The sequence below is a fragment of the Hemibagrus wyckioides genome, linkage group LG11 (genome assembly GCF_019097595.1).
Source record: "Hemibagrus wyckioides isolate EC202008001 linkage group LG11, SWU_Hwy_1.0, whole genome shotgun sequence".
NCBI lineage: Eukaryota > Metazoa > Chordata > Actinopteri > Siluriformes > Bagridae > Hemibagrus > Hemibagrus wyckioides.
Genome location: NC_080720.1, coordinates 15,423,214 through 15,451,114, shown reverse-complemented (window position 1 = coordinate 15,451,114; position 27,901 = coordinate 15,423,214). Strand labels below are relative to the sequence as shown.

The 27,901-nt window shown below is 36.3% G+C and overlaps 1 protein-coding gene across 2 annotated transcripts in view; it reads right to left on the bottom strand.

Annotated features, from left to right (window-relative positions):
* LOC131362209 (metabotropic glutamate receptor 4-like) overlaps positions 1-27,901 on the bottom strand; it is a 112,642-nt gene that overhangs the window by 8,030 nt on the left and 76,711 nt on the right. For both annotated transcript variants that reach the window (XM_058404063.1, XM_058404062.1), the window contains 7 exons: positions 26,523-26,739; positions 19,986-20,121; positions 14,021-14,175; positions 13,609-13,749; positions 7,154-7,354; positions 4,754-4,890; positions 3,636-4,571 (listed from right to left, as the gene is read on the bottom strand). In XM_058404063.1, coding sequence (XP_058260046.1) covers positions 3,636-4,571; positions 4,754-4,890; positions 7,154-7,354; positions 13,609-13,749; positions 14,021-14,175; positions 19,986-20,121; positions 26,523-26,739 — 1,923 coding nt within the window. The remainder of the gene's footprint in view (positions 1-3,635; positions 4,572-4,753; positions 4,891-7,153; positions 7,355-13,608; positions 13,750-14,020; positions 14,176-19,985; positions 20,122-26,522; positions 26,740-27,901) is intronic.

The following is a 27,901-nucleotide window of genomic DNA, read 5'->3' as shown; positions in this document are numbered from 1 at the left end:
AGAGCTCTTGGCCTCTCTCTGAAAGAGACAACAATTATTCTGTCAAGAGCACAATACAGGATAAATCTCCAGCAAATGAACCATTTAGCACCAGTGTGACAGCCTACAATTCTCCCAGGTGAGAATGCATGAAAATAGCAGTCGCAGCAAGGTGGGCGGCTTGCACTCGGACCTCAGTATCAAACTCTGTGCTCACAATACTTACAGGAACATTAATCTAATATCTGCCATTTTTGAGGAGGTTTGTTCTCCCCTTTAGACCAGGAATTTCCCTGGCTGATTACAAACTATAAAGACTGTACCAGATGACTCCATTCAAATGATCAAGAAAACCCCTAGTGGCATTCATCACGTTTACTTTGACACAAGCCATATGAGGATAGCAGCCAGAATCCTGATAAGGCGCCTGGCAGTAAACAGGCGATGAACGAACAGGTTGACAGATGAAGTAAATCATGAGCTAGGAGGAAGTGAGGCGTTTAATTGCTCTGAAAAAAAACAAGTCATCAGTGACTCTTTGTGTTTTGTTGTACTTGTCAGCTCAACTGATTGTGAGACATTCTTGTTGTGATGTGTCAATTCTTATCTCCAAGCATTTTTTTTCCAAACATAGTGTGTGCCACTATTTATCCAATCTTTTTTCAAAGCTTGGGCACTGCAAGTGTGAGACCTTTTGTGTACAATATTCTCTCATGTCCTATATTCGTATAGTCATATATGTGACTTTAACTAGGGTACTTTAGGTCTCTGTAAAATTCTGGAGTCAACTACTGTAGGTCAAGATATGCATAAATCCATCGTCTTGGATATAATATCACAGTTGAGTCATATTATCTATTGATTTTTGTACAAAACAGAACCTTATGCAGACATAACTGCTAATTTAATTTCACACTTTGATGGTTATGTGTTTAATTACTCAGTTGTAATTACTAAAGTAATGTTGCACACACTTAAAGCAGCAATAGCTGCCTGGTGAAAATTCCCATTCATTCTAACACTATGTTTGGTCCTCCTATCCTCCTTAATTAAATATCGCTGTAAATGTGGAGAAACCTTTTTATCTTAAGATTCAAAATATTCAGGCTTTCTAATTTAAATTGATAGAAAAGAGAAAGGATGTGTGTGTGTGTGTGTGTGTGTGTGTGTCCGCGCACGTGTTTCAGGTAAACATGAGATCATGAATTCACAAACATAGAGATGGTCTGGAGAGATTTGCTTATTGTATTAGTCTCAACATGCCTTAGTCTGGGTCTCAGTCTTAGCTTAGGTCTTGGCTAAGACAGCATTCTCTATGTACCTTGCTGAAGGTGATAATCACCACTTTGCACCATTTTGTGTGCTATGTCTCCTTCTTCTTCTTCTTTTTTTTTTTCTTTTTTTGCTCCCTCAGTCCTTTTTCTGCATGTTGGTTGGGTTGTTACAGAATACAAATTACCACATTAGGTATTCAGAATTATACAAAATTGAGGCACCTTAATTCAGCTCACATTACATGAATACACAATAATAATGTAAATATAATTTCACTTGGCAAATGAATATTTTCAAATACTCAATATTTCGAAATATTCAGAACATTGTATTACTCTGCCCTACCCTGGTTGTACAGTGGATATAATAAGTCTACACCATGTTAAAATTGTAAGTTTCCGTGATGTAAAATAATAAGACCAAGATAAATCATGTCAGATCTATGTCCACATTTAATGTGATATAACAACTAAAAAATTCAAATGAAATACAAACAGAATATTTTAAAGAGAAAAAAACTATAATAAACTGGTTGCATGAGTTTGCACACCCCCTAACTAAAGGTTTATTTTGCTTATAATAAAGAACTTACTTCTTATTTGTGAAAGAGTACACAAAAACATCATTTGTGATTTGGCAATATTATTCCACTCTAGATCTTTGAAATTGCATGAGGTTCTCCTGTGCACAGCCATCTTTAATTCATTGTACAGGTTTTCAATAGAATTTAGTTCTAGGCTCTGACTAGGCGATTCCAAAATGTTGATCTTCTGAAGTTTTGGGTCATTATCATGCTTGCAGGTAAATTGTTTTCTTCATCTTGAGACTTTAGAGACTATCCGAGGCCAGCAGTTTTCTTGCTAGAATAGCTTTGTATCTGATTCAATCTTTTTGACCAAACCATTTCCTTCAGAACTCTGCCCAAAACGTTCTAGCTTGATCTTTTCAGGCCATAACATATTTTACCACATGATTTGTGGGTAATTTGGGTTTGTGTTTTTTTCCATGACAAAGGGCTTCTGTCTAGCTACCCTACCCCATAGCATAGACCTGTAAAGTGTATGAGAGATTGTTGTCACATGCGGAGATTAATCACTCATATAATCTTGCCAGATAGTCCAGCAGCTCCTTTAATGTTGCCGTAAGACTTCCTGATCAGGCAACCTTCCTGATAAGGTTTTTTCTTGTCCTTCAGTCTGTTAACTTAAGCTGATGACAGCTATATAATAATTACTTTTGAACATGGGGTTTGAATGGGATTTGTAAATTCTAAGCAAAGGTTTTGATTTGTTTATAATGAAGTTTTGTTGATTGCTATAACAGATTTAATGTGGAAAAAGATAAACCTGACATGATTTATCTTAGTTTAATTTTTGTTAAATCACAAAAACCTGCTATTTAAACATATAAACATTTCGACAACACCAAAGACTGATGTAACTTATGATTAGATAATTCAAAAGGCAACCACTATCTACACTGAAAGAAGTATATGGATATCTGACTTGTCACAACCATATGTGCTTTTCGAACATCCAATTATACTGTTGATGTTGGGGCCTTTGCTGTTATAATAATGTCCACCTTTTACTTGATTTTGGAGCATGGTTGTGTGGATTTTCCCATTCAGCCACAAGGGCATTAGTGAGGCCAGTCACAGATGTCAGATGAAAAGGCCTGGTGCATTCTGCATTCCAGTTCATCCCAAAGGTGTTCAGTGGGATTGAGGTCAGGGCTTGGTGCAGGCTACTCAAGTTTTTCCACACTAACCTTGGTATACCATTTCTTTAAGAACCTTTCATTGTGTACAGGGACAAGGTTGGTGCCCCTTAGCACTAGTGAAGAAAATTCTCAATGCTACAGCATACAAAGGCATTCTAGGCAACTATTTGGTTCAAACTTTGTGACAAACTTTGTGTTTGGAGAAGGCTCACATATGGCTGTGATGGACAGGTTTCCATATACCTTCAGCCATATTTTGCATTTTCTGACTAATGCCCTTCTGACATGGCCTTTTAAAGCCAGTTTACGGTTTAAATATGTGGTGTTAAAAGATTTGTATATTCTTTATAACCAAACCCTGATTGATACTTTCCCAGAACAGTGTCCTGGACTTGTTTTGTCAGCTTCTTTGCATTCTCTTTTCTGCTTCTACTCAATTATTTATTGTTTCACAATAATATGCACTCACATCAATATGTTCTTGGTCTGTGCCTTAGGGATATTCTCTGAACCCCAACTCTGAGAGACAACTCTTTTATAAAATGTGTTATTTCATCTGGTCAATTCACATCTGTGGTAACAATGTGTTAGATTGTATTAAATATCAAATTAATGAAAAGTTTAGATTCTGGTTATGCTGGGAAAGCATCACAACTTACCTTTTCCATTGACTGTGAAGTGCCAAAGAAGATAGGGATAAATGCAAGCCAGATGATGCAGGTGGTGTACATGGTGAAGCCAATAGGCTTTGCCTCATTGAAGGTCTCAGGCACCCCACGTGTCTTAATGGCATAGACTGTACATGTGACCATCAGCAGCATGCTGTATCCCAGTAGGCAGATGAGTGACAAATCTGAGATATCACACTTGAGCACACCTCGTGCCATCTCAGGGTTTGACATACGTTGGTCTTCGTAGTCCACAAATGCCTGGGGAGGGTCTACCACAAACCAGATACACACCCCTAAGAGCTGGAGCGAAATCAGGATAAAAGTGATAACTAACTGGGAGGCTGGGCTAATGAACCGTGGGGCACTCACTGACATCTTTCCTTGTTCAAAAATACGGTAAATGCGGTTGGTCTTGGTAAGCAATGCAGCATAACTTATACTCATTCCAAGGCCTAGGAAAATGCGTCTGAATGAACAAATCCCAACATCAGGAGTTGCAATCATCAGAAATGTGGTAGCATAGCAAAGGAAAATGCCTGTCAGCAAGACATAGCTAAGCTCCCGTCCTGATGCCTTAACAATTGGTGTATCATTGTAGCGTATGAAAGTGGCCACCACAAATAGTGTAGCCATGATGCCCAGTATAGCAAGAAAAACAGGTATGACCACCCAGGGTGAGCTCCATTCCAGCTTGATGATAGGGATAGGCTGGCAGCCTGTGTGGTTCTTGTTGGGGCGAAGGTCAAAGCGACACATCTTGCAAGTGAATGGGTCAGCTTGGTACTGGTAACCTTCACAGCGCTCACAGTGCCAGCAACATGGAATGCCTTTCACAATCTTTTTCCGCCAGCCTGGCTTGCAGGGTTGACTGCAGTTGGAGGAGGGCACCTGCCGCACACCACCAGGCCACTGCATCATGGAGATCTGGGACAGCATAAGGTTTTATTTCAGATATAAGCATATTTCTATCATACTTCTAATATACTTGTACATGAAAAATACGAGTGAGAATTGACCCTTTAGAAGACAAATTTAGTTGTAAATCATTGCATGTTTTAGGCTTTAATATGGAATGGACTTGAACTTGCACCTAAAGGGAAACTTACATTAAGGTTGAGCTTGTCAATCCAGCTGCCAATGATTTTGTACTCAGCAGTTTTGTTATTTATCTGGTACTGGAAGATATCGTAACGACCTGGGGCATCTCCATTCTCATTGAACTGCACTGGATTGCCAGCTGTGACTGAAGATAAGCACATGGGGACAGATAGTTAATCACAAATGCAAAAATGCATTCCAGTACCATTGGTATGATCCGTATGGGCACAATTTTTTGTTTGCTGAAAGGACAAAAAGTACTTTTAGTCAACAAATACCAGAGTGACAATATGTTCAAACAACAACAACAACAAAAGAAATTGGCCAAAAACAGGCAATGTGAAGGACAATATTTTGATGGATATATCATCAATATACGGCAAGCATACACATTAATATCAGCCAGTCCTGATTTCCATTTCTGGATACCAGATGAAACCGTTTTGCTGTCACTGGATTGCTGTTCCTAATTCCAGAACAAGAACAGCTTGAGTTCGCTGAAAACCAGTGGAGATAATCACAAAGGATCGATTTATATAGATAATTATATCCACTTCTTTGTGCTTGGCTGGAAAACTTTTGATTCCTAATCCACAGTGTGAAGTGTGATGAGTCAACCCAGCTGGATTAAAGGCTGAGCATATTTCCCAGCCAGAGCATGACAACAGTGCACTGCACCACAAAAACATACACACTGACTTAAAGGATTATGGGATTTTGTGTAGGAGGACGATTTATTAAAGTAACATTTCAAAAATTGATGAACATAACTGTACAGATTCTTACCTTGGGAATATATATTTATTAAGTTTATTACATGAAATGCTTTCTCAATCAGATTAACAGTTTATCAGTCCAATGATTATCAAAAGATGCTAAGCAGCAATGGGTGATAATATCATCTGCTTTCCACATAAGATACCAAATAACAAACGACAGCAATTTCAGCTACAACATTTCTCTTGAAGTCATCCTGTACCTCAAAGCTGAACATGTACTTTGAAATAGTCCATGAAATAGTCGTGTTTTTTTTTTGTTTGTTTTTTAAAGTAGAGCTGATTCAGTGGTTCTTATCATGACATCCTGTAGTCCTTAAGTCCTTAAACTTACAATAAGCTGACAGGTGACAATAAGTATTCATACAGCAACTCTTGTAGTCAATCTTAACTATAACTCTCTCTTTTACACTACCAGTCAAAAGTTTGGACACACCTTAATGTTTTTTGTTTAGGGATTTATTTTCTACATTCTAGAACAATACTGGAGATTTCAAAACTATGAAATAACACACATGGACTTAAGTAATCCATATGTAATGACAAAAAAAACAGTCAGTTGTTATTTTAAGACACGAAAGTCAGGTGTCCTGAAATAGTTCTTGCAAGAACAGTATTGTCAAGTGCATTTGCAAAACCCATCAAGCACCATGATGAAACTTACCTTTGCTGCAGAAGAGAAGTTCATTTAGAGTTGCCAGCTTCAGAAATCACCAATTAACAGCACCTCAGATTAGAGCTGTTATGAAGGCTTTACAGAGCATCAATACCAGACATATCTCAATAACAACTGTTCAAAGTACATTATTGTGTATTTCGGCCGCCTTCAGCTTCTTTCTTACAATGTAGAAAGAAATAAACATCAGGAAAGACCATGGAATTAGAACGTGTGTCCAAACTTTTGACTGGTAGTGTACGTCAAATTAAAATACAGGTTGAAAATATTATTACATTTTTAGGGGCCTGGCCAAGGCAATAGAGAATTAAGAAATAGTCTAAACATGTGTGATTGATCAGAATTTACTTACAAATGGTCACAGACTGACATGTAATCCATAAAGGAGACATTTCACAGCTTGAAAAAAAAGACTTTCACATTCTGTTACAAATACCACAGAAGGCAGCACAAGAATAAAAACAATAGAGGACCACAGTAAGCCAGAAAAGTGTTCTCTAGCATAAGTGAGGGCTGAACAGATTAGATACTGATACTTATTTTGGACCTGTCTCAATTTGCCTCTTAACCACTCCCACTTCACTGCAAGTGGCACTCCATTCTCACCCCGTCACAAAGAATTATGGGATATAAATGTCAGAGGCAAGCCTGCATCAATGTAGTCTCACCTGAGAAGAGCTTTACAAGCTACCACTTCTCAGTACTAATAGTTTGGGACACACTCCAAGACTGCAGACCTTCATAGGAATATACAAATTGAGTCAGTATAGCTAAAAGAAAGCTGTGGGGCAAATAGAGGCACAGAGACAAGCTCTATAACTTCTAAAATACTTTTAAAAACTGAAAACCATATTCAAACTAAACATTGCTAACCATTTCTGGCCCTCTTTGGCACTTGAATACAGGTGTATCTCCAGAAAATGTATAGAAAAATATAAAACAAGTAAGAGACTAACCTGTGACATTGACTTTACGTATGTATTTAAGAAGGAGGCTTCCATCGATAGGGTCCATTTTGGAGCAAAGTCCAACCTTTCCAGGACACAGATCTCTGTGCATGTTATGGAGGGCATGGGCCATGGCATACACAGCATTGATCACAAACATCACTTTACCCTCCTGCTCATATGCTGAATCTTTCCCAATCCTCTCTTGATCTGGAAGGAAATCAAGAACAGCTTAAATGAACAGCTGGTCACTAATATAAAATTAGCATTCACTGGTGCATTTACAGATGGGTAACAAATTAAAGGAAAATCAGTGCCTCTGATATGCTATGAGGTGGGTTTGCTTCTCCCCTTATGGACTCACTGCAAATCATTACAACATTATTCTGACTGATCACTGTATATCCAGTGATGATAGTTCTGTCCTGATAGGAATAGTTTCCTCCCGGATGAAATTGTGTCCCATCACAGATCATGAGGGCTCACTTAACGAAAGAGATATAAATTCTGTCCTGGACACATTTCGTCACCTGTCTGTCTCTCTCTCTCTCTCTCTCTGTCTCTCTCTACCTGCCAGAACAACTGTATTTACAAACACAAACATGCCCGTCTTCCAATTACGAGACATTACCAAGAGCCAAAAGTCATTAGAATAATACATTTGTTGAGAGTTTTTTGTGCAATTTGCCAATGCATAGGTCAATTGATGGCCCAAATTAAACAGACTAATTTACTGTAATTACCTGAGGACTTACACACACACACACACACACACACTCATATACTTCTCATTCCCACCTCCAAACAGGTAAGACAAAGTACGCATAGGACACAGTATTTTTTGTAACGAAAACAAATGAAACTAGGATAAATTAATAATGTGATATATTTCACAGGGGGTAAGAAAAAGAAAATGACAATAACCTGATTGCATAAGTGTGTACACTGTTTTATAATGTGATTGTGCTCAGTCTTCACCAGTCACATTCAATCTCATGTTCAAATGTAATTATCACACACCTGTCAACAAACAAATATCAGCTTTTTCTGTAAGGTTTTATCAATGTCTTGACTACGTCCAACTGCTAAAGCTATAGTCTTCATAGAGCTTATGAAGCATGTACACTTTCTCAGGGACCAAACATCCATTGTATATTTTCCTTTATTAAATAATACTAGATAATTGAATATTTAGTAAGAATATATAATTATTTATTAGAATATGGAACTGGCTGCAAGTATTATAAGCTCACATACATTTCCTGTTTTTTATGTCCTACACTACAAGTATGCTTTCGTGTGAGCACTGTGACTTTTTTTCCAAGAATGGTCAGTAGCTTTAGCATCACAGCCTGTTCAACAGAAAATTCAGAAAATTACAAAGATTACAAAATTAAAATGCTCCTAATTCACAGGGTCAACATGAAGCATTTGGCAGTAAAATGGAAAACAAGTTGATGCTTTAATTATCCACTCCACTGCATATTATAATTTTCTGAGTGAGTCTAATTACATCTTGATGAAATCTTGATAAAAGGAAAGCACTGAAATGTCCAAACCCTTATAAGTGCTTCCTTAAATCTATTACATTTCTGATGCCCCTACCTTCAATGCAATAGATGATGAATGGAATAGGTCTGTTAATGCACAAGGGTGGAAATAAAACTAATTATCTTGCTATTATTTTATAATTACAAAAGACAGCTGTGTATTCATTTGAGTCCGATTATCCAAATAATAATAAAAAAAGTTCATTAAAAGCAATGGCTTCAAATATGACTACATTTAAGAAAACTGAAAAAGGAATGCTCGTAGGACTCAAATGCAGGTCACAATTTTGTTTAGGACCAATCTAAAAGTAACTGTGGCAATTCTTGATTTTGGAATATTGAAAGTTGTATATAGTACAAAGTCCAGTTCACAAAAATTCTTTAGAGTTGATGCCCAAATGTTTTCGTCATTTTTAGAGTTTACTGTCTGTGAGGTGATTAAAATTATACTGAGAACATTTACTAGACTTACCCTTCCTCCACCTAATCCCATCTCTCTTCCATCTCTGCTGAAACCATGCCAAATTTTTCAATCAATCAATCAATCAATCAATCAATCAATCAATCAATCAATCAATCAATCAATCAATCAATCAATAATACAGTCAAGCACAACATCAGCAGGAAGAGGAATTAATTTCTTGGCTGCAAAAATGTCTCTAATAAAAAAAAATGTTAGTTTTTCTAAAGCATTTTTGTAATTTTATAATTATTACAGGTCCAGAAAAGTTAGGAATATACTGACTACTTACTATTTTTCCCAGTATACAATCTAAACAATATTTGAAATCAACACTGTCTTACAGCATGGAAATCTGATTACCGTCACTAGTTGCTTTAAGTTGCAGTACTGTTCTTACAGCTATATTGGCAATGAAATTTTCTCCATATAATTTTAAACTGGAGCTGTGTGCAACACTAATCCATAGCGATAACATAGTCTCTTTAACTATACATCTTTGTCTCACCTTCTACACAAACACACAGTTCTCATAACGAGTCAGAGCACGCCCACACACACTTCACTAGCTAGCTTTCGGCCTTTAGAGAAATCCATTCACATTAAAAGAGGCATCACAGAGGGGTTTTGTGGGTCTCAGAGGTGTCACAGGCTGTGACAGAGTAGCACACTCCTCACCTCCTGCACTTCGTGCCACTCAGGGGCTTTAAAGAGCTGAGCCTGTTTCCTCTGAAGGTGCAGTTTCCCCAGAGACTAATACCTTTGTGTACCCAGAGAAACTCCAAAGAACTAATTCTGCAGCATGCTCCACTTCTTATTTTGTTTCATTTGTAGCCATATTCTTAAGTGATGGCCTTACATGTCCTTCTCTAAACACTTAACCATAGTGCAATGACAGTGGTACTTTTATTTATATAGTTATATATTGTCAGTTAAATAAGCTGTTTCACATCATTTAACACTATTTATACTATTTTCAGGTCAGGTGGTAACCCAAGGTAGTAAACAAATCCTGTTTAAAAGAAAAAACAGCTCATGAGAAAGTCAACACTGACTAATAGTGTTTACTAGGTAACTTAGAAACTGTAATATAGTGATATATTACACTGACCAAAGGGCAACTGATTTGGCATTCAGCAGCATTTGAATTATACTGACACTGGATGTTCCTGTGTCCAAATGAAGCAATTTAATGGAGCAATCCATTAACTTTTGGCTGGAGAGAAAAAGTAATCAGAATGGACATAGCCATCATGATGGAAATTCAGAGAGCACATTGACTGCTTCAGAATTTGTGTGCATTACTTTGCACATTACTTAAACCATTAAAACCTTCCAGTTATGAAAAGGTAATTGTTCTTTTCAAAATAATTCAGGCACGATAGCTTGAAGGCTTTTGTCGCCAACCTAATCTTTTAGGCAAGGTAATGTAATAATGCTGCCTCCAGTTTTACTGGAATTGTGTTTTATCCTGTTAAGGGAATTACTTTTATAAATACAAAAATATAATGTGTTAAATATTGTAAAGCTTCTTTGCCTTCTTTGACAAACAATCCACAATTGTATTTTACATTTCTTGCATTTTTGCAGACACCCTTATCCAGAGTGACGAATAGTGCTTTGAAGTCTCTATCAATGAATACATTATCACTGGTTCAGTAGGTCAGAGACTTCGGATACCATCAGCCTAGAATGGGGATTTTTTTATTTATTTATTTTTTTTTAATACATACAAGAATACATAAAACAAACAGGGAAAATGAGAGCTGTGTTTCAGGAAGAGGTAGGTCTTCACTTGTTGTTTGAAGACTTGGCTGTTCGGACATTTAGGGGAAGTTCATTCTACCGCCTCGTTACCAGATAAAAAAGAGTCTTAATGTAACACTGGGAGATGGTGGGATCAGTCAAGCAATGCTAGTAGATCTGAGAGAGCATGGTGCAGTGATAGGAGTAATAAGAGCTTTGAGTTATAAGGGTGCTGGTCCATTCTTGGCTTTGTAGGCAAGCATCAGTGTTTTGAATCTGATGCGTGCAGCTACCGGAAGCCAGTAGAGGGAATTCAGCAGTGGGGTGGTGTGTGAGACGTGAAAACAAGTCACGCAGATGCATTTTGGATCATTTGCAGAGGGAGAATTGCATTTAGAGGTAGACCTGCCAGTAGAAAGTTGCAGAAGTCCAGTCTCAAAATGACAAGCACCTGAGCAGCCTGTGTGGATAAAAAATGGCCGAATGCTTCTGATGTTGTACAGAAAAAACCGACATGAGCATGTCACATTAGCAAAATGGGAGGAAAAGGACAGTTGATTGTCCATGGTTACCCTAAGGTTGTGAGTAGTAGATATAGGGGAGATCAGAGAGTTGTACGGGAATATCACAATATTCTGGCCTGGGAATGAATCACCTGGGTTTAACAGCAATTCAGTTTTGCTTGGATTGCGTTTCAGCTGATGAGCTGTCATTCACGATGATATGTCCACCAGACATCTGCCATACATTTTTCATCTGATTCTATAGGTTAGCCATAGCAACACCCACCACTGTATGCTCAATACTGTACACCAGTCCAAAAACAAGTTTAAACCTTTTTTCACGCAGTAGCTTTTTTTTTTTTTTTAAATAAATGATAATTTTGTAGAGTTGTTTAGGCCTGATAAAAGTAGGTCAGAATGTTCATGGAGCAAAACAAAAGTTTAAAAGAGCACAGACCACCTTTACATGACCACAGCAGTATTACAATGAAATCATAATGAATGTACTCACAGTCCTTTAAATGAAAACATATCACAGACATCTAAATAAATAAACTCATTCTTGAATTCATTTATTACTACAGTGCTGTTGAATTCTCAGATGTGATTGGTCAGAAAATTTGTTTTTTCTATAATAGCAAAGTTCTAATAATAGCTCCTGTTGTAATTCAAAAGGTTTATATTACTGTACTCAATCTTATTCATAATCATTTCTATAATAACTACTCATACACAGACTTGTAATGCAGATATTTAATGTGCTGAAGTATTCTGAAGATGTTTATTTACTATTTATGGAGGAAGTCTTGGGCATCAGTGCTTTGTATCAGTGAGTAAGTTTTCCACTACAGTTGAGTGCACCATATGTTATTTACAGACAAATTAAATATTGTAATTATTAGCAAAACAATTTGATGGAGGAGGAATAAACACTTTTGGCCATGCTGTTTTATAATGGGCTGTATCACACAAAAGCCTGTGCATTATTTTCTAGAAAGTACTATAATAATTTTAAGAAAACATCATTTTTCCCATTCAGCTGTAGGCAAAGGCCCTTAGCACCATGTAGGTGTGTTCTCTAGTAAGTACCCCATATTTTAAAACATTTAGGCAGTTGCAATGGTTCCAACAAGAATAAACCATTATTGTCACTATTACAATTTGTCACTGTCACTATTATACACACATAACTACCACTATTTGTGTTTCCCAAATATTTATTGCAGTGACACTGTTTATAACCCACAGTGTACTGGACAATCATTTGCATTAAATTGTGGAACACTGGTCGCCTTTATATTAAACTTTAGTCTATTCAGTTCATTCACTTAACTTTCTCTTTTTATGCTTGATAGCTAAGGAATCAGTTCAATGTGCATTTTAAGGAAAACCAGTAAATGCAGTAAATCTAATAAATTGCCATGGAAACTGAGTAGTACTTACCTTTGTGCAGCTCAATCCCTTCACGTTAGAAAAGAAGTGCTTGCCTCTCATTATTTTTCATCCTTATACATAATTACACACTGTACTTTTGCCTAATCAATAATGTGCACACTAGTAACGTAAGATTTTCTAGGAAAGTGACAAGGTGAACCTAGCAATTACAGTACACACAAAAATGGGTCCATTTCATGCTAGATTCTAGTAGCTGTTATAGTGCAGACAAAAAATGATGCCCTATAACAATGTGCGTAATACATATTCATTTTTAATGACATAACATTAATACCATGCAGTATATTCTGTAAAACCTGTGTTAATCATAAGTCTTAATGCATTTGACTCATTCTAAAACAAACTGGCTTGCACCACCATCTCCTCCTGAGCTGGGTATCAAATTAAGCTGAACCCTGAGGTTATAAACACTGTGGGTAAAGCACATGGACCACATACTGAGAAATGCACTTACTATCATTGAGCTTCTCTAGAACATTTACCTTCAGGAATCATAGCCTCATCAAATGATTCATGTTTATAGACGTGTGGGTTTTGCTGTCTTAAAGTAGAGATGATTTGCTGCTTAGATTTGCATGAATACAGAAGGGAGCAGATGGTTTAAAGGCAAACATTGTTTCTCAAATGATCAAAGAATGTGCACATGCTGTACCTTCACGTACTGTGTTATATTACCTTCTCATTCACTCTTCCCTCTCTTTCAGACATTTGCGAAATTAGCCATCTGAACAATTAACAATTACTTCTTACTTGTGCACTTCTTAATGCCAGTTCCTTTCTTCAAGGCATTGCGGTTGAGTTTGCAGTTAAAATTGTTCTCCCAGAATTCAGCAAACCAGACATTTCTCCTGTTGTTCTCCAGCGTTCGCCCGATGAAGTAATTATCAAACCCTGAGATCAGACAGGTGATATCAGTGTCAACGTCCACAGAAATCCAATTTCATAAGCTGCAGGATTAAATGTGTAATCCTATGATTTAGATTATCATACTACAACAATTTTGTTTGCACAAATGATTATGGACCTATATGCAACTGTTGTATTATGTAGTGTGACATCAATCTGGCAGATGGACACTGGCTAAAAGAGCAAATTTTTCAACAGAGGGTATTAGTTTCAGGGATTAGTATCAGTCAAAAAGAGAATCTAATCATTGATCTACCTTTGATAGACTGGCGTTTGGGTAGGATGGTGATAGCTCCCTCAGCCATCTCTTCTTGGTGTAGCACAGGAGAGATTTTAGAGCCCCAGCTGTCTGATCCCACCCAAATAAAATGTCCTGTTTGGTTGGCTTTCTTTGCTGCCTGCAGGAGTCGCCTTGAAAGAGAAAAAAGATTATCATATAGACAAAAGATATCATATATTCTACATTGAATCACATCAAACAGATAGTTTGAAAATGACAATAAAATAACTTCAAAAGCATCTTACATTGCTTACATCTTATTTTTAAAAATTATAATTCTTGTGTGAGCTATTTCTACTTTTTCCAAAGATGCAAATGACTTTAAACACACTCATCTTGCATAACACAACCTTCTATTTACTAATTATGAGAAATTAGCATGTTAGAGTTTTTACATATCTGGTTCCTTTCACTGAATATCAAAACGGGAAAAAACAACTGATGTTGCACTTTAAACCCTGGCAAGTTAAGATAACTTAAAGGTTTTGAGGTAATGTTTCCTCAATTTTTTTTATGTAGATAAATTTAATTGTTTTAAATTAAGTACACTTAACACATAAGAACAGATGAACTCAAATTAACTCAAAATTATTTAGTTGAATAAACTTTTTTTGTTAATAATAAATAAGCTCAAATGATTTAATTTATGAATTAAAGATGTTACATGTTTGTTATATATTTTTAAATATTCAATGCTTAAAATTGTTCATTCCCTAAAAAATATGTTTGTTGTTGATCTTTCGGCTGCTCCCTACATGTGTGAGGACCAACTGGTCTGCACAACAACTTGGCACAGATTTTACACCGGATGCCCTTCCTGACGCAACCCTCCCATTTTATCCAGGCTTGGGACCAGCACTGTATCCAGTGGCTGGGAATCGAACCTTAAGAAATATTACCTCAAAATTTGCACACAGTAACACAATCTCTTTCCTTAAACATTAGAAATAAAGAGAATTTTCAACTCCATATGCAAAAGCAAATTTTGCAATAGAAATTCAATATTTACAACAGAACAGTTTTCTGCCCTTACACAAAAATAAATATACATGAACACAAAAATATCTGTGTTCTGAAAACTTTGAAAACCTGAGCTCAGTGTCACAATATTACGTAACTGTATTAGTCACAACAAGTGAAAAAATAATCAACAAATAATCAAATATATATATTCATTCATTTAATAAATGTATTAATATTATTTTTTTTATTATTATTTATTTATTTTTTCACAAGAAATCGAAATTGATGCCCTAAATTCTAGGAACGTAGTTTAATCTGACAATCTACTGTTCACTTTAAAATGGTGGTACCAATGTTTTGATAAGCTTTGTTTTGTCAATAACACATTGACCTTTACATGTCTGTGGTGGCTGCCACCTCCCTCCCTAGCTCCCGGCATATTAATTCCCATCCTCACTTCACAGCCTCTAAAATGAATTGCAATTTATAGACTCTTCTGGCAAAATGTCTAAAATAGACTAGCCAAAAATTACAAGAAAGCGAGACATAACACAACTGCCAAGTTGCAAAGCTGTTTTGGGGGTATGCAACTGCAGCTTTTTAAATTTTGTTTTGGGGGTCTTTTGTAACTTTTTTGTATAAATTTACATTATTTTAGTAAAATAATCCATAGTGGACTGATACTGCCCAACAACCTAAAGTGGATTATTTTCTTTTAACAACACAGGCCAAAATGTGCAATCATTTTTAAGTTATTAATGAATGACATTATTTTTTTTTTATTATTTAATATGAGCATTTGCTGCAGGGAACATATAACAAGTTTCTGATTTTACTTACATTATAATAGCTATAAACATTCAGCCACTCACCAGTCACCTTTATTTCAGTAAGACAAACATGCAGCTTGCCTTGATACCAAGAAAACAGAAAGTCAAAAGACCTTCATGTTTCAGAACTGACTGTTGCAAACACCAAAAACTTCTTCTAGATATAAGATCTTCTAGATCTCCTCCCATAGTATATTGTATAAACTTCTTCTCAAAGAAAGCTTCAACATATCAACAGTAATACATTTCAGATAAGTGAAATAACTGAAGGACCATAAAACAAAGTAGTATTTGAGCAGATATGACAAATGCACTCAGTATAGCTAACTTAAGTACAACACACAATGACAGTGAAGCAGCCAAGTGAAGGAGAGAAATATCATGGTATGAATGACTAATTCACGTTAAAAAGAAAAAAAAGTGTGTCATGAATGCTTCAGTTGTTTCTCCTGCATATAAATCAGAACCTCTCTCTGACCTCCAGGCATGAATAATGAATTTTTTTAGTGTTACAGATACTACATTGCAGTTGCATTTGTTTATCAGTCAACACTAAATCCTCTAGAAACATGTTCTCATATGTTAAAATGTCTTTGTGTAATAACCTTAAAAATTATTTACCAGGGGTAAATTTACGTAATATTGATTGCTAACTACAATTTAATGATTCTATTAATGTTACATAAATATGAGTGGCAAGTGTAAAGGTCAGAGCTTTTCTAGCTGACCTTTTAGTTCAGCTAGGAAAGTTAAATGACAAAATGACAATGTTTCAGTGCAGTCCTATGCCATACATAATGAGTGAAAAATCCCATATTTTTGCAAATAGCCTAAATCTTAGATGTAAAAGAAATGAATCTATAAATGTGTAATAATAGAAACCTTCTGTGTAGGAATTTACTTACTTTCTTATATACTATCTTAAATTTAAAATCCGACATAACTTTAACTAACTTTTATATTTAGGCTTAATGTCAAAATTTAATAAGTATTATTTTAGTTAGTTAGTTGAGTTATTTAATATTTATTATGTACATATAAACATGTATGTTTACAGGAACGTTGAACATTTTCAGTTTTTATGTTTAGAAAAATATTATACTGAAGTGTAATGGATTTATTTTTAATTATTTTCCACTTAATGTCTGCTGGAAACGACTATTAATCTAAATACAAATTCTTAATGTACGAATTCAATTTAAAGACTGGTCCATGCTCACAACGGATAACGGATTAAACATGGTATAACTGAAAATCTTGCTGAAGTGATAAAACATGTGGGCGTAATTACATCTACACTGCAGCAGTGTCCTAATGAAAATCAGTCTCTGCTGTGAAATTAGTGATGTAGAGAACTAGTTCTATTTCACACCAGCTAATTTTCAAGAACTACAGATATCATGACAATGGCATCATCTCCTTATCTCTTCTACCTCTGTACATGCATTTTTTATACATTGTGACATTCTAGAGCTATTTGCTAGCCTTACTATCTATAACTCATTGTGATGTCTGCTAGTTAGCTTTGAATTTCTTTTATATTTTCATTGTTTGCAGCAGTATTGGTTCCACATCTGCATTATCTCTATTTCACAACCCACACCGTCTAGCCAACCAGCATAAACCTGACTATGTGCTACATTACACAAAACTTTTTTGGAGTCAGGTTTTCTTCCATTAACATCCAATTCATGTTCAGCTCTCTCTGTACTCCACATCCCCTGCTCTAGCAGACCAGCAGACCTGCTTTTTATGGTCGTATGGTATTCCCTTGCCATACCACATGCTGTTAATTAGTGAGTCTGGTAGGTTAAATGGATTTCGGGTAACATGCTCAAGTTGGCTTGCAGACAAGAAACCCCTCGTTCTTTTCACTTCAGTAGAATTTCACCTATGGCAAGCACTCTTAAAATGGTGGTGGCAGAGGGGGACTGGAAAATGCGTACAATCCACCACAGAAATGTTCTTTTTCTCATAGTGCTGGCCATGACAGATTTTACTATGCCACAGCACAGGAATTTTATGACACAAGGGATCTTTAACAGGGAATTTGAACAGATATCTCAACTGTGCCTGAGCTCCATGGTGCATGTTCCACCTAATATGAAGGGTCACAAGCACGTCAAGACTGTCTGCCACTGATGCCTGTATTGTGTTGCCTGAGGTCTCATGAGATGAAAAGCTGCATTAGATGTGTGCAGCGTAAGTGCTGAATACAGATGTGCTGATTAAGTTCTTCTGGAAACATCCGACATTGCATCATGTACAGTGCACACTGGCAATACATTATCCATTTTACTGTTAGCAAAAGAAGAATCACTACATTCCACAAAGGTCATCTCCTTGTGGTGGAGCTGATCCAGACTCACTTCTAGCAAAAGAACAACTAGGAAAGGATATAGCGCGACTGTGTAGGGAAAACAATCTAGTTTACACATGGTGCATATATCTTCTCTGCTGATGTATACCAAAGTCACTCTTTGGGTCTGTAGTCAAGAAGGCCCTGGATAGGAGAGTTTCTGAATCACAAAAACAGCATGGTCAAACAGACCGGCTTTTTCAGGTCACCAATACCTGGTTCTATGTTCCAACTCCTACAAAGATGCTGCTTGTCTCACACAAGCCTAAGGTAGTGAAAAGAATGCCTCAGGCCCTTAGCAAGCATTTTGGTGACCTCCAAACTGCACCCCTAAAACAATGCCCACTGGGTGGTTATGCTGATTAAATTGTCATATGGGATACAAATCCAGTTCCAACCTTCTGTGGACTTATTGAATTGAGACCACAACAAAATTCGTCTGACCCAAGATGTTCTCGGGAAAAGGCATACTGAAAAATGTAGACCCCACAGTTCAAAACTAATTATTCTACTAACATTCTTTCCTGTACAGAAGAATAGTGCTTTCCATCCAGTTCTATTTTAGAGGACTGAACTGTTTCCTAAAGATCCTCCCTTTGCCTTTCCTAAGATTCTCAGACATAATCCATGCTGTGCAGCCGTAAGACGAGTTTGCATCAGTGTGTATCAGTGGACCCGTGTGACAATGACAATGCTGTTAAACAGTACCTGCTCTTTGAGAGGTACTATTTTATCCTATAGCTCACATTTCACAATTGTTAGCTATCAGCTATATCAGTATCTATTTGTAGGCCACAACTTACCTCACTTGATGCTAATCCATTGTTTCTGAAATGAAGCCAGCTAGTCTTCAATAAGGAATAAAAAAGTAGCTTACCCACTGCAGTGATAAAGTTGTTGCAATCAAAAACAGTATGCTGTCACAGCGCATCTGCAATCCTATCCACAACTCTATGTTTTATAACTTTATTAAGTCTTTCCAGTCCTGCCACTTTAAATTCATGGTTTATGCCACTGAACTTGCACAAAACTCTGAAAGGGTGACCAAATAGAATGTGAACTAAACATTTAGCATTTAACAATACCTGTAACATTCTTAACTTTAATACATATTAGGTCCTACATTTAAACTTACATTAAATTAACAAGTAGGTTTAAATTTAACTTTAACATTTATTATTTACATTTATGTGCAACCTGTGATTTTTCATTATACAGCAAAATGTTGCGCTGAAACTTAACACAATTAACGTGAATTGCTATCAAAATGTCACCCAAAAAGTCAGCTTAAAAAATTTCAACATTTTGGTGCCTCACACAGAAACTTCACAGCCACTAATTGTGGCATATTCAACACCCGCTAACTATGTCAGATTGCACAGTGATTTACAGTGGCATCACCTTGTTAAGGTAAACCACAAAACTAACACTGGGAAAATATTGAGACTGACAAAACACAAGCTTTGCATAACACAGAATTTGCATCATAAATGCAGCAAGGTTTGTTGTTGTATTTTGTATATACTGAATTTTTATGAGCTTAGCACTCGTAAAAAGCTCCTAAATAAGGTATGATTGTGGATGGCTTGTCTGCACTTGATTGCTGCTTTGCCTGTATTGTTTATAACGGTGCAGAAGTAGCACCTCCAGGCTAATTAACCAGATGCCTAGCTCTTAAAGTACTAGGTGTAGACTTCTAGGGCAAGTGCTGAAGGTTGCAATTATCTTGTAATACTTGACTCCCTGCCCCTTCAGCAACACAGTTCGTGTGGGGGGTTTTTGTACTCACCTTATATCGTCTTCATTTGCAAAAATTATGACCACTCTGGCATTGGAATTTTCTCCAAGAGTGTGGATAATCTTGTCAAACTCTCCTGGCTTGGGCTCACGGGGGATTTTAACTGTCTGTGATATACACACATTTCCTGCAAAATGTAAAAAGAAACATTAAATGAAGAATGATTTTCTTGTAAGCTCAAGTTGCGTCATGGACGTCGGTAACAGATGGGCAGGTTTGGGTGTTTCTATAACTGCTGAACTCTTAAGTCTTTCACACACAACATCCTCTTGAGTTTACTCAAAAATGCAGGTGAAAACACCTTGCTGATATGAGAGGTCAGAAGAAAATGGCCTAATTGGTTCTAGCTGTCAGGAGGGATACAGTAATTTAAATAAGCACTCTTTACAACCCACGGAGCAGAAAAGCATCTCAGAAAACACAACACATCAAACCTTGAGGTGGATGAACAGCAGATGACCACATCTCTCAGCTCCACTCAGCTAAGAACATGAACATGAGGCTATCTTTGGGAATATATTCACTGAAACTGAAAATCCCAAGAGACAAGCAGTTTCTGAAATACTCAAACCAGCCCATCTGGAACCAACAACCATGCCACAGATTAAGTCACAGAGATCACATTTTTACCAAGTCTAATGTTTGGTGTGAACATTAACTGAAGCTCTTGACCTGCATCTGCATGATTTTATGCATTGTGCTGCTGACACATGCTTGGCTGATTGAATAACTGCATAAATGAGCAGGTGTTCCTGTTAAATGGATGGATGATGAGTGTATAACCCTATCACAAATACTTTTCTGATCAGAAAAAGTTTCAAGTAGAACTCTTTTTTGGAAGCCTAGAAGTGTTAATTATCCAATACTTAAAGAAAGCCTAAAAATCATTGTATAAACTCCAAATTATTGGTAACTGTTTTTTTTTCTCTTTGTCCTGACAACTTACATCTTGTCAGGCATTTAAAATGTAGCTAAAAAGTCTTGGCACTTGGCACAAAAAAGTCTTCTTAAATGCTTAATTGGATAATTAAGGGTTCTTAAGCTCCTAAAAACTTTGCTAACAACTTCAAACCCTGACAAAGAAACCCTCATTCCATTATTGAGTTCTTTATAGAACTTGGTTCCATCAGAAGGACAAACAAACAACATTTAATGGATATAAACGTTAAACTAATACATACATAGAATAAATCCAAACTAAGATGCACTGTTGGTAAAGCATAAACATTTCACCTCGGATTCATAAACACATTAAAATTTCTGATTTGTGTAAGGAAGCTATAATATGTTCCTTTTAAACTGAAATAGCTCCAGGAGTCCAGTTATTGTAGGCTTTCGCTTTGCTTTCTCCTCAGAGAATTACTGTTCTATGAAAACCATTTCCCTAAGAACTCAGGCTGTTCATGCATTGCTCCACTAGATTTCCTAATTATATGTCTTCTGAGATTTTGATTAGACTATGTTCTAGCTGAACTATATAAAGTAAAGAACTATTTAAGTATATGAATTTAACGCTACTTGCAGGTTAGGCCACACACACACACACACTAAAAGAGTTCGACATGAGTTCAGTAGCTTGACTGTGCTCTCTTTTCTCTCTACAATCTCTGAAACACTGCCAAATACTGACACACCATTTGTTAACCTCCAAAACAGAGGAATATTTTTCAGTTGACCTACCTGTGTTAAAAGAAAATGGGTGTAAAATGTATGGTTTAAGCACAAACAAAAAAAAATTAACAAATCTCCAGAAAGGGCTGATTGGCGAGCTGCAGGACTCTTGCAGACTGCAGACATGTGCTGTGTTTCAGACTGTATATATGCCTCTCTGAATTAGAGGTGACTGATGGACTGGATTTAAAGACTTTGTCTCCACAGGCACCCAGATGATTGACAAAGCCAAAGAGAAAGCATATCATCATGTCAGTGAATTCAATTATGGCCACTTGTGAGATTTCATCCTCTTTCTATTTTTATACTAATGGTGGGAATTTTCATTGTGCTCTTCCAAATGAACAATATAAGTTGTCTGAAAGATTGTTATTTTTGCTAAGCACGTTTGAAATGTATTTTTTTCTTAAATACACAGAAATAAATACATTTAAGGATTGTTAAATGAAAAGAGTTCTATTCTTTGCATAAACATTTAATAATTGATTACTAGTAGTATGTATTTAAATCTATATAGACAGCTATTATATATTTAAATCCAGGTTTAAGCCAATATTTAAGGCCTACTCTTCATGTACATTCTGTTTCTAGATGTTGTTAGTCATATTTATTAGATTATTTGTCTAAAAGGCTTACAAAACTCAGACCCAGTCTCTCAGGGACAGCACACAAAGTGAATAAAGCATGAATAAAAGAAGTTTACTTTTTGCATTATTGTATTTGTCTAAAATAGAATAGAAAACCTTGTTAGTAGACACGTTCAACAAAGGTTACTTTGCAGTTCTTTATTTGTAATGTTTAGAATGGAAATGGGATTAAAATAGTGTAAATAGAGACAAAAAGCATGCACAAATGTATATCCTGTATGGTAATAAATAGAAAGATGGTTTACTATAATATACTCTGGAATAAACAGAGCCAGCCCTAAAGCACTTATAAATCGGAGCATTGCTGTCACACAGTGTCCAAAAACGCATAAGCAAATCTATTTGAAATTAATTATATGATGTGGTTCGATGCAAGCACTTCGGCCAATTAAAAATTGGTTTTCGAACTTTTTCTCAGCCTTCAGTTTCAGATTAAGTGATCCACCTCTGTGTGGTTATACCTCAGGTTGCCTCAAAGACAATGTCAGCACATCCTGTGCCAGAGTCAGTTACACTGGACAAACACCATGCAAACAGCCAAGGTATATAGTTAAACCTTCCAAATGTTCAAGGACATTAAAACTCTGTGTTCACCAACAAACCTTAGGGACTCAAATCATTGTCTATTTAAAAGTTTCAGACTCAGACCTGAAGAGTAATTTTCACTTTAGACAATGTTGAACAGGTGTTTGTCTGGAAATTAACCTTAAAGCAGGCTTTATTTCCTAAAATTTCTCTGAGGCAGTCTAAGGTAAATGTGTGGGTTATAGGTTAATACAAGAAAAGAATGCCATTATATTTTGTTAAAACTGTGAATTTTAATCACTAAGGATAGTTTCTGATCTAATTATAATAAACTCCAAGATCACAACAGCTGAAGCTTAGCTTTGAAAGGCATTCATATTTATGCTTAACCTGTTTAAGCTTATTTTGTTGCACACTTTAAAAGTATTGTGTATTTACCATCTTTCTGTTTCAGTCCTTTCCCATCACTACCATGCAACACATTTTATACAATGCTATCTTCATTAATTGCCTAGAGAGGTAATTGAATGTGGCAAACAATTTGCCACCTGCAGATATCCACACTGGATTGAATTTAGCATTTATGTCTCTATGGTTTTCATATATAATGAATTTAATGAATTCTGACTCCTCCTTAAAGGTGGGGTTGTGCATGCTGGGCCTGTAGAATGCTCATCATTAAGCAATTGGTCATATAGACTCCACAGAGTTTCTAGCTAACAGCCTTACTTTGTGATATGCAATCACTGCAGTCACCTTTAAAAGTCACCAAATCTCTCCTGCCTGCCATTTCGCATTTCAACCCATCATGGCTGCTCAACACATGATAAATCTGGACCATTACTGGAACTCTGAAGATATATTAAATATTGAGATTCAGGAGGAGTCAATGGAGCAAAGGAGTGGGGGCTTTTAATGCTGCTGCTGATGCATTCAAATTGATTAAAAAGAGTCACTTTGTCAAGAGACTAAGTGCTCAGATCTGCCAAGTGCCTACACCCAACTGCCTGGAACACCACTTAGTTTATAGGGTGGGAGGGGGTGCCTAGTCTCTTTTGCTCACAGTGAGAGTACATCAGAGACATTTGATTATTGTTCTTTGAAACACAGGTATCTAAAGGAAATGTTAACAAATTATAAGTTCATAGTTTATTATTTCTGTAAAGAACTTTCTTTGTCACTTTATTACTTTATTATTAAAGATTCCATGTTATCCATATGATGATGAAAAATACAAACAAATCAGCTAGGTGTTCAGCGCAAAATAGAAAGTGGGTATCAAGGAGCATAAGAAAGCCTAATGTCGGTAAAACACAATCTAAACAAAAAAAGAACCACAAGGCCTTTGCGCCACCTTTTCATCTTCTCTGCTTTGCAGCCTGTTTCTCTCACCTTCTCTGCCTCTAAGCTTCCAGGGCAGATGTGCAAACATCCCTGTGGCTTAAGAAAAGGCTATTAGAAGAAAGCAGAGTGCAGCTGTGAGACTCATGGTTATTCATATCACGGTCCTCAAGTCTCATGCTGTCCTTCCCCCCAGCACAGATATGGGACTGAGCTGGACAGAAGCCATAGCTAAATAATGGAAAAGAGTAATCTTTTTAGCTGCCACTGTTGCAACTGTGAATGTTTGTGCTTCAGAAGGGACAGAGTAAGTTTGAATTGCACTTTCAAATTGGGGTTTTTTAGCATAGGAGGGTATTTCATAGTTTATTTCAGACTGTTATTTGATGTGGTTAAATGCTATTTTAAGAAATTCAGTGTGAGCTGTTATACAGTTTGATGCTGATAATTTGGCACGATAAGACAATTTGTTTGTTTGTGTCTGTGTGTGTGTTTGTGTGTGTGAGTGTGTTTGTTTGCTTTGTTTGTTCATTACAGGCAAAAAATTTGCACATGACATAAACCAAGGTAATATATATGTGATAATATATTACCACAGCATTAAAGATTTATAAAACCTTTTTTTCTGCAAAGCAGTAGGACTTAGGATGCAATGGCGAGTGTTTCCTTTTTTAATGCAGATGTCACTTTTGACACCTACAATTCTAACCACAAAAATGTCATGAATTCAGGTTTTCAGGTTCACGATTTCATTTCATGGTCTTTAAATATTTCATCTGCTCCAGAAGGATATTTTTTTGGTTAATGGTTAATGTGATTTGAAACATTCAAATCAAATTTGCCCCCCACTCAGTCATCAGAGCAGCTTTGTGACTTGAGACTCAGGGTATCTCGTTATTTTTCTGTCAATTTATTAATGGCTTACTGTTGGCCATTTCTATGGCCATTTCCAGCACTGTGGGTAGACCATTTCCTCAAACTCTTAAGTACAGACTGTGACTTTGCCTGCTGCTATCCATTTGCTTCAGCATTATGGTTCAAAAAAACAGATCATTAATGTCCTGGTGTTAAGGTGATGATTTTTGTTGCTGAAATTCAAGGTTCCAAGCTGTATCTCCCTTCACCACATTAGCCTTATGAAGAGATAAGATGTCAATAGGTGGATAAGAAACAGTATCTCAGCTGGTGCCACTTGGCTAGAGAGAGGCAAAATTGTACTGGGGAACTCTGCAGTCAGTACATGTCAACAGCAGTAAGTAGGTTTCTTTTCCCTGCAGCAAATTACTTGTGGGGTATGTTATAACAGAGTTACCAAACTCTGCAATATTTAGCTCCACCTGAAACACAACATACCTACCAGCAAATCAAGGTCTTTTGAGGAATCTGAGCATTACACAGAAGCAAGTGTGTGAAAACAGGGATGTACCAACCTTTGGGAATCTCAATTGGGTATAGCTATTTTGGAGTTTTGTATTTTCTCTCACTTTTTTTGGGTCAGATGGAATTCTTTCACAAGCTTTGCAAAAGGGATCATTTTTGTATTTAATGCCACAACCACATACATACTTCTACCAAACTCTTCAATAATCCAAATCAATAAAATCATTAGATGATTCGATTAATTATCCTTATATTTTATATGGATTTATTCATTTCTTGATACATTTCCTGAACAATATATTAAAAGCATAGCTGGTCAACATAATTTGCATGAAAGGGTCTGACTATGTCACAAGAAATGTGATTCCCCTCAACAACAGCTACAATGCAAATCAAAATTCAGCAACAACATGAACATATTTCGGACACACTACTAAAGCTGCAGTTTTATTAAGCCTTGATTGCTGTTACTGTTTTATTGCTTGCTATTGAATTCACATATTCAGACTATTCCCACATTTTCATTGCAGGATCCACCTTGTCAATCACATTCTGTATGAATTTGTGTTGAGAGCAAGGAACAGACACAGGCAGAAACAGCCTGCACCCTACTGTATGAAGTATTGCTCAAACCTTTTCCTACCAAAAGCCAATTTTCTTCAGGCACTTTGTAATAAACATCTCTAAGTTTCAGAACCAGATGCAGGTTATTACTGGCAAACATACAGCATATAACTTTTACCTAAAAGAGAAAGTATTTCTGTTACAGACAGACAGTCTCAACTGTTATGACAACAACAGCTAGTCTGAGTTTAATTGGCATGTCATCTTCAATGTGTACTTCTAATCACATTTAATTTAATAACCGAACTCCAACCAAGCTCGGGAATTAGTTATTTTCATGACGTAAATACTATTTATTCTACTTATTTACAATGGTCTAATATAACAAACATTTTCTCACCATCATCGCGGGTCTTCTGGATGAAGGCATCCACTCCACTTTCTCCATAATTTCCTTCTGAGGCAACAGTGGCCACATAGTTCCAGCCCATGTGACGCACTATGTCCACTATAGCCTGGGCCTGGTAAGTGTCTGGAGGAACAACTCGAGAGAAGAAGTCATAGCGTGTGTTGTCACTTAGCTCTGGTGCTGTGGAAGCATAGCTCACCTGGGGAATCTGGGAAGGAGACAAAACATTGTGTTTTAATTAAACAATAAAAAAAAACCTCTGCTAAATCCATATTCACCTCTGACTTGAGCACACACCTTCATGACAAAATTTACATATACCACACTTTCTTTTAACCTGAAAAATGTATTCAGTGTTGTTATGTTTATTATTATGTTTATTATACCACTACAAACCTGTAAATTTCATGAAATATCTGAGAATGAGTTTTTCTAAATATATATTTTCATTTTACCCTTTTTTTTAAAACCCTGGTTGGTTCATTTTAAGGGAAACAATTTGATGCTGTAAATATTATAGACAAAAAACAAACAACATAACTATCAAACTCTCAAAGCAGTTAAAACTATTGTATGAGATGATCTACTGTGCCACATAGAAAACTTTAGAAATCTTTGTGGAGGTGGTTGGACACCTCTCTTGGACCTTTCAATCCAGCTTCTCTCAGAACAGATTGATGGGGTTAAGGTTGGGTTACTGGGCAGACCAATCTATTACAGACAGCATGGCTCCCTTCCTCTCCATTTCTACAAATTTAAGGTGTTTTTATAAAATCCCCCACACAAGTCATTTAAAGGTTATATAATCTGTTGAAAATATAACTGGATGAAAAAATTAATTAGTAAGTTCGAAAGGTTCTATATTTTTTTTATTCAATTAGTAATTATGATAAATAAATAAATGAAAAGAAATTTTGTTACTCTTAATTAGCACTGATGGTCTGTTTTTACCATTTTCCGTTTATATCTCTTTTCTATCTTGAATGTTACCCAAGCAACACTAATCTCCTAACCACATATACCGTACATATATTAGCATGAGCAGCAGGTCCAAACTTGCATAGGTGTTTAATCAGTCCACAGGGTATAGGGGTTATGGTTAATTCAGACAGAACTCACCTCACTGACATCTACTGGCTCAAATATGGTGGTAATTTTCACAAACTATAATAGTCAAATGTTTTTTTTTTTTTGCGCAAAATAATTAGCCAGATCCGGTCTAGGTAAATAAAACACACTTCTTCATTCTTCCATATAAGGTCTGTATATGTTGCAATCATTTTTCATTATGAAATAAACTGGTAAACAGTTCTGTTTTCATGGCACACAGTAAAATAAGATAAAATAATATCATTTTATCATGAAATTAT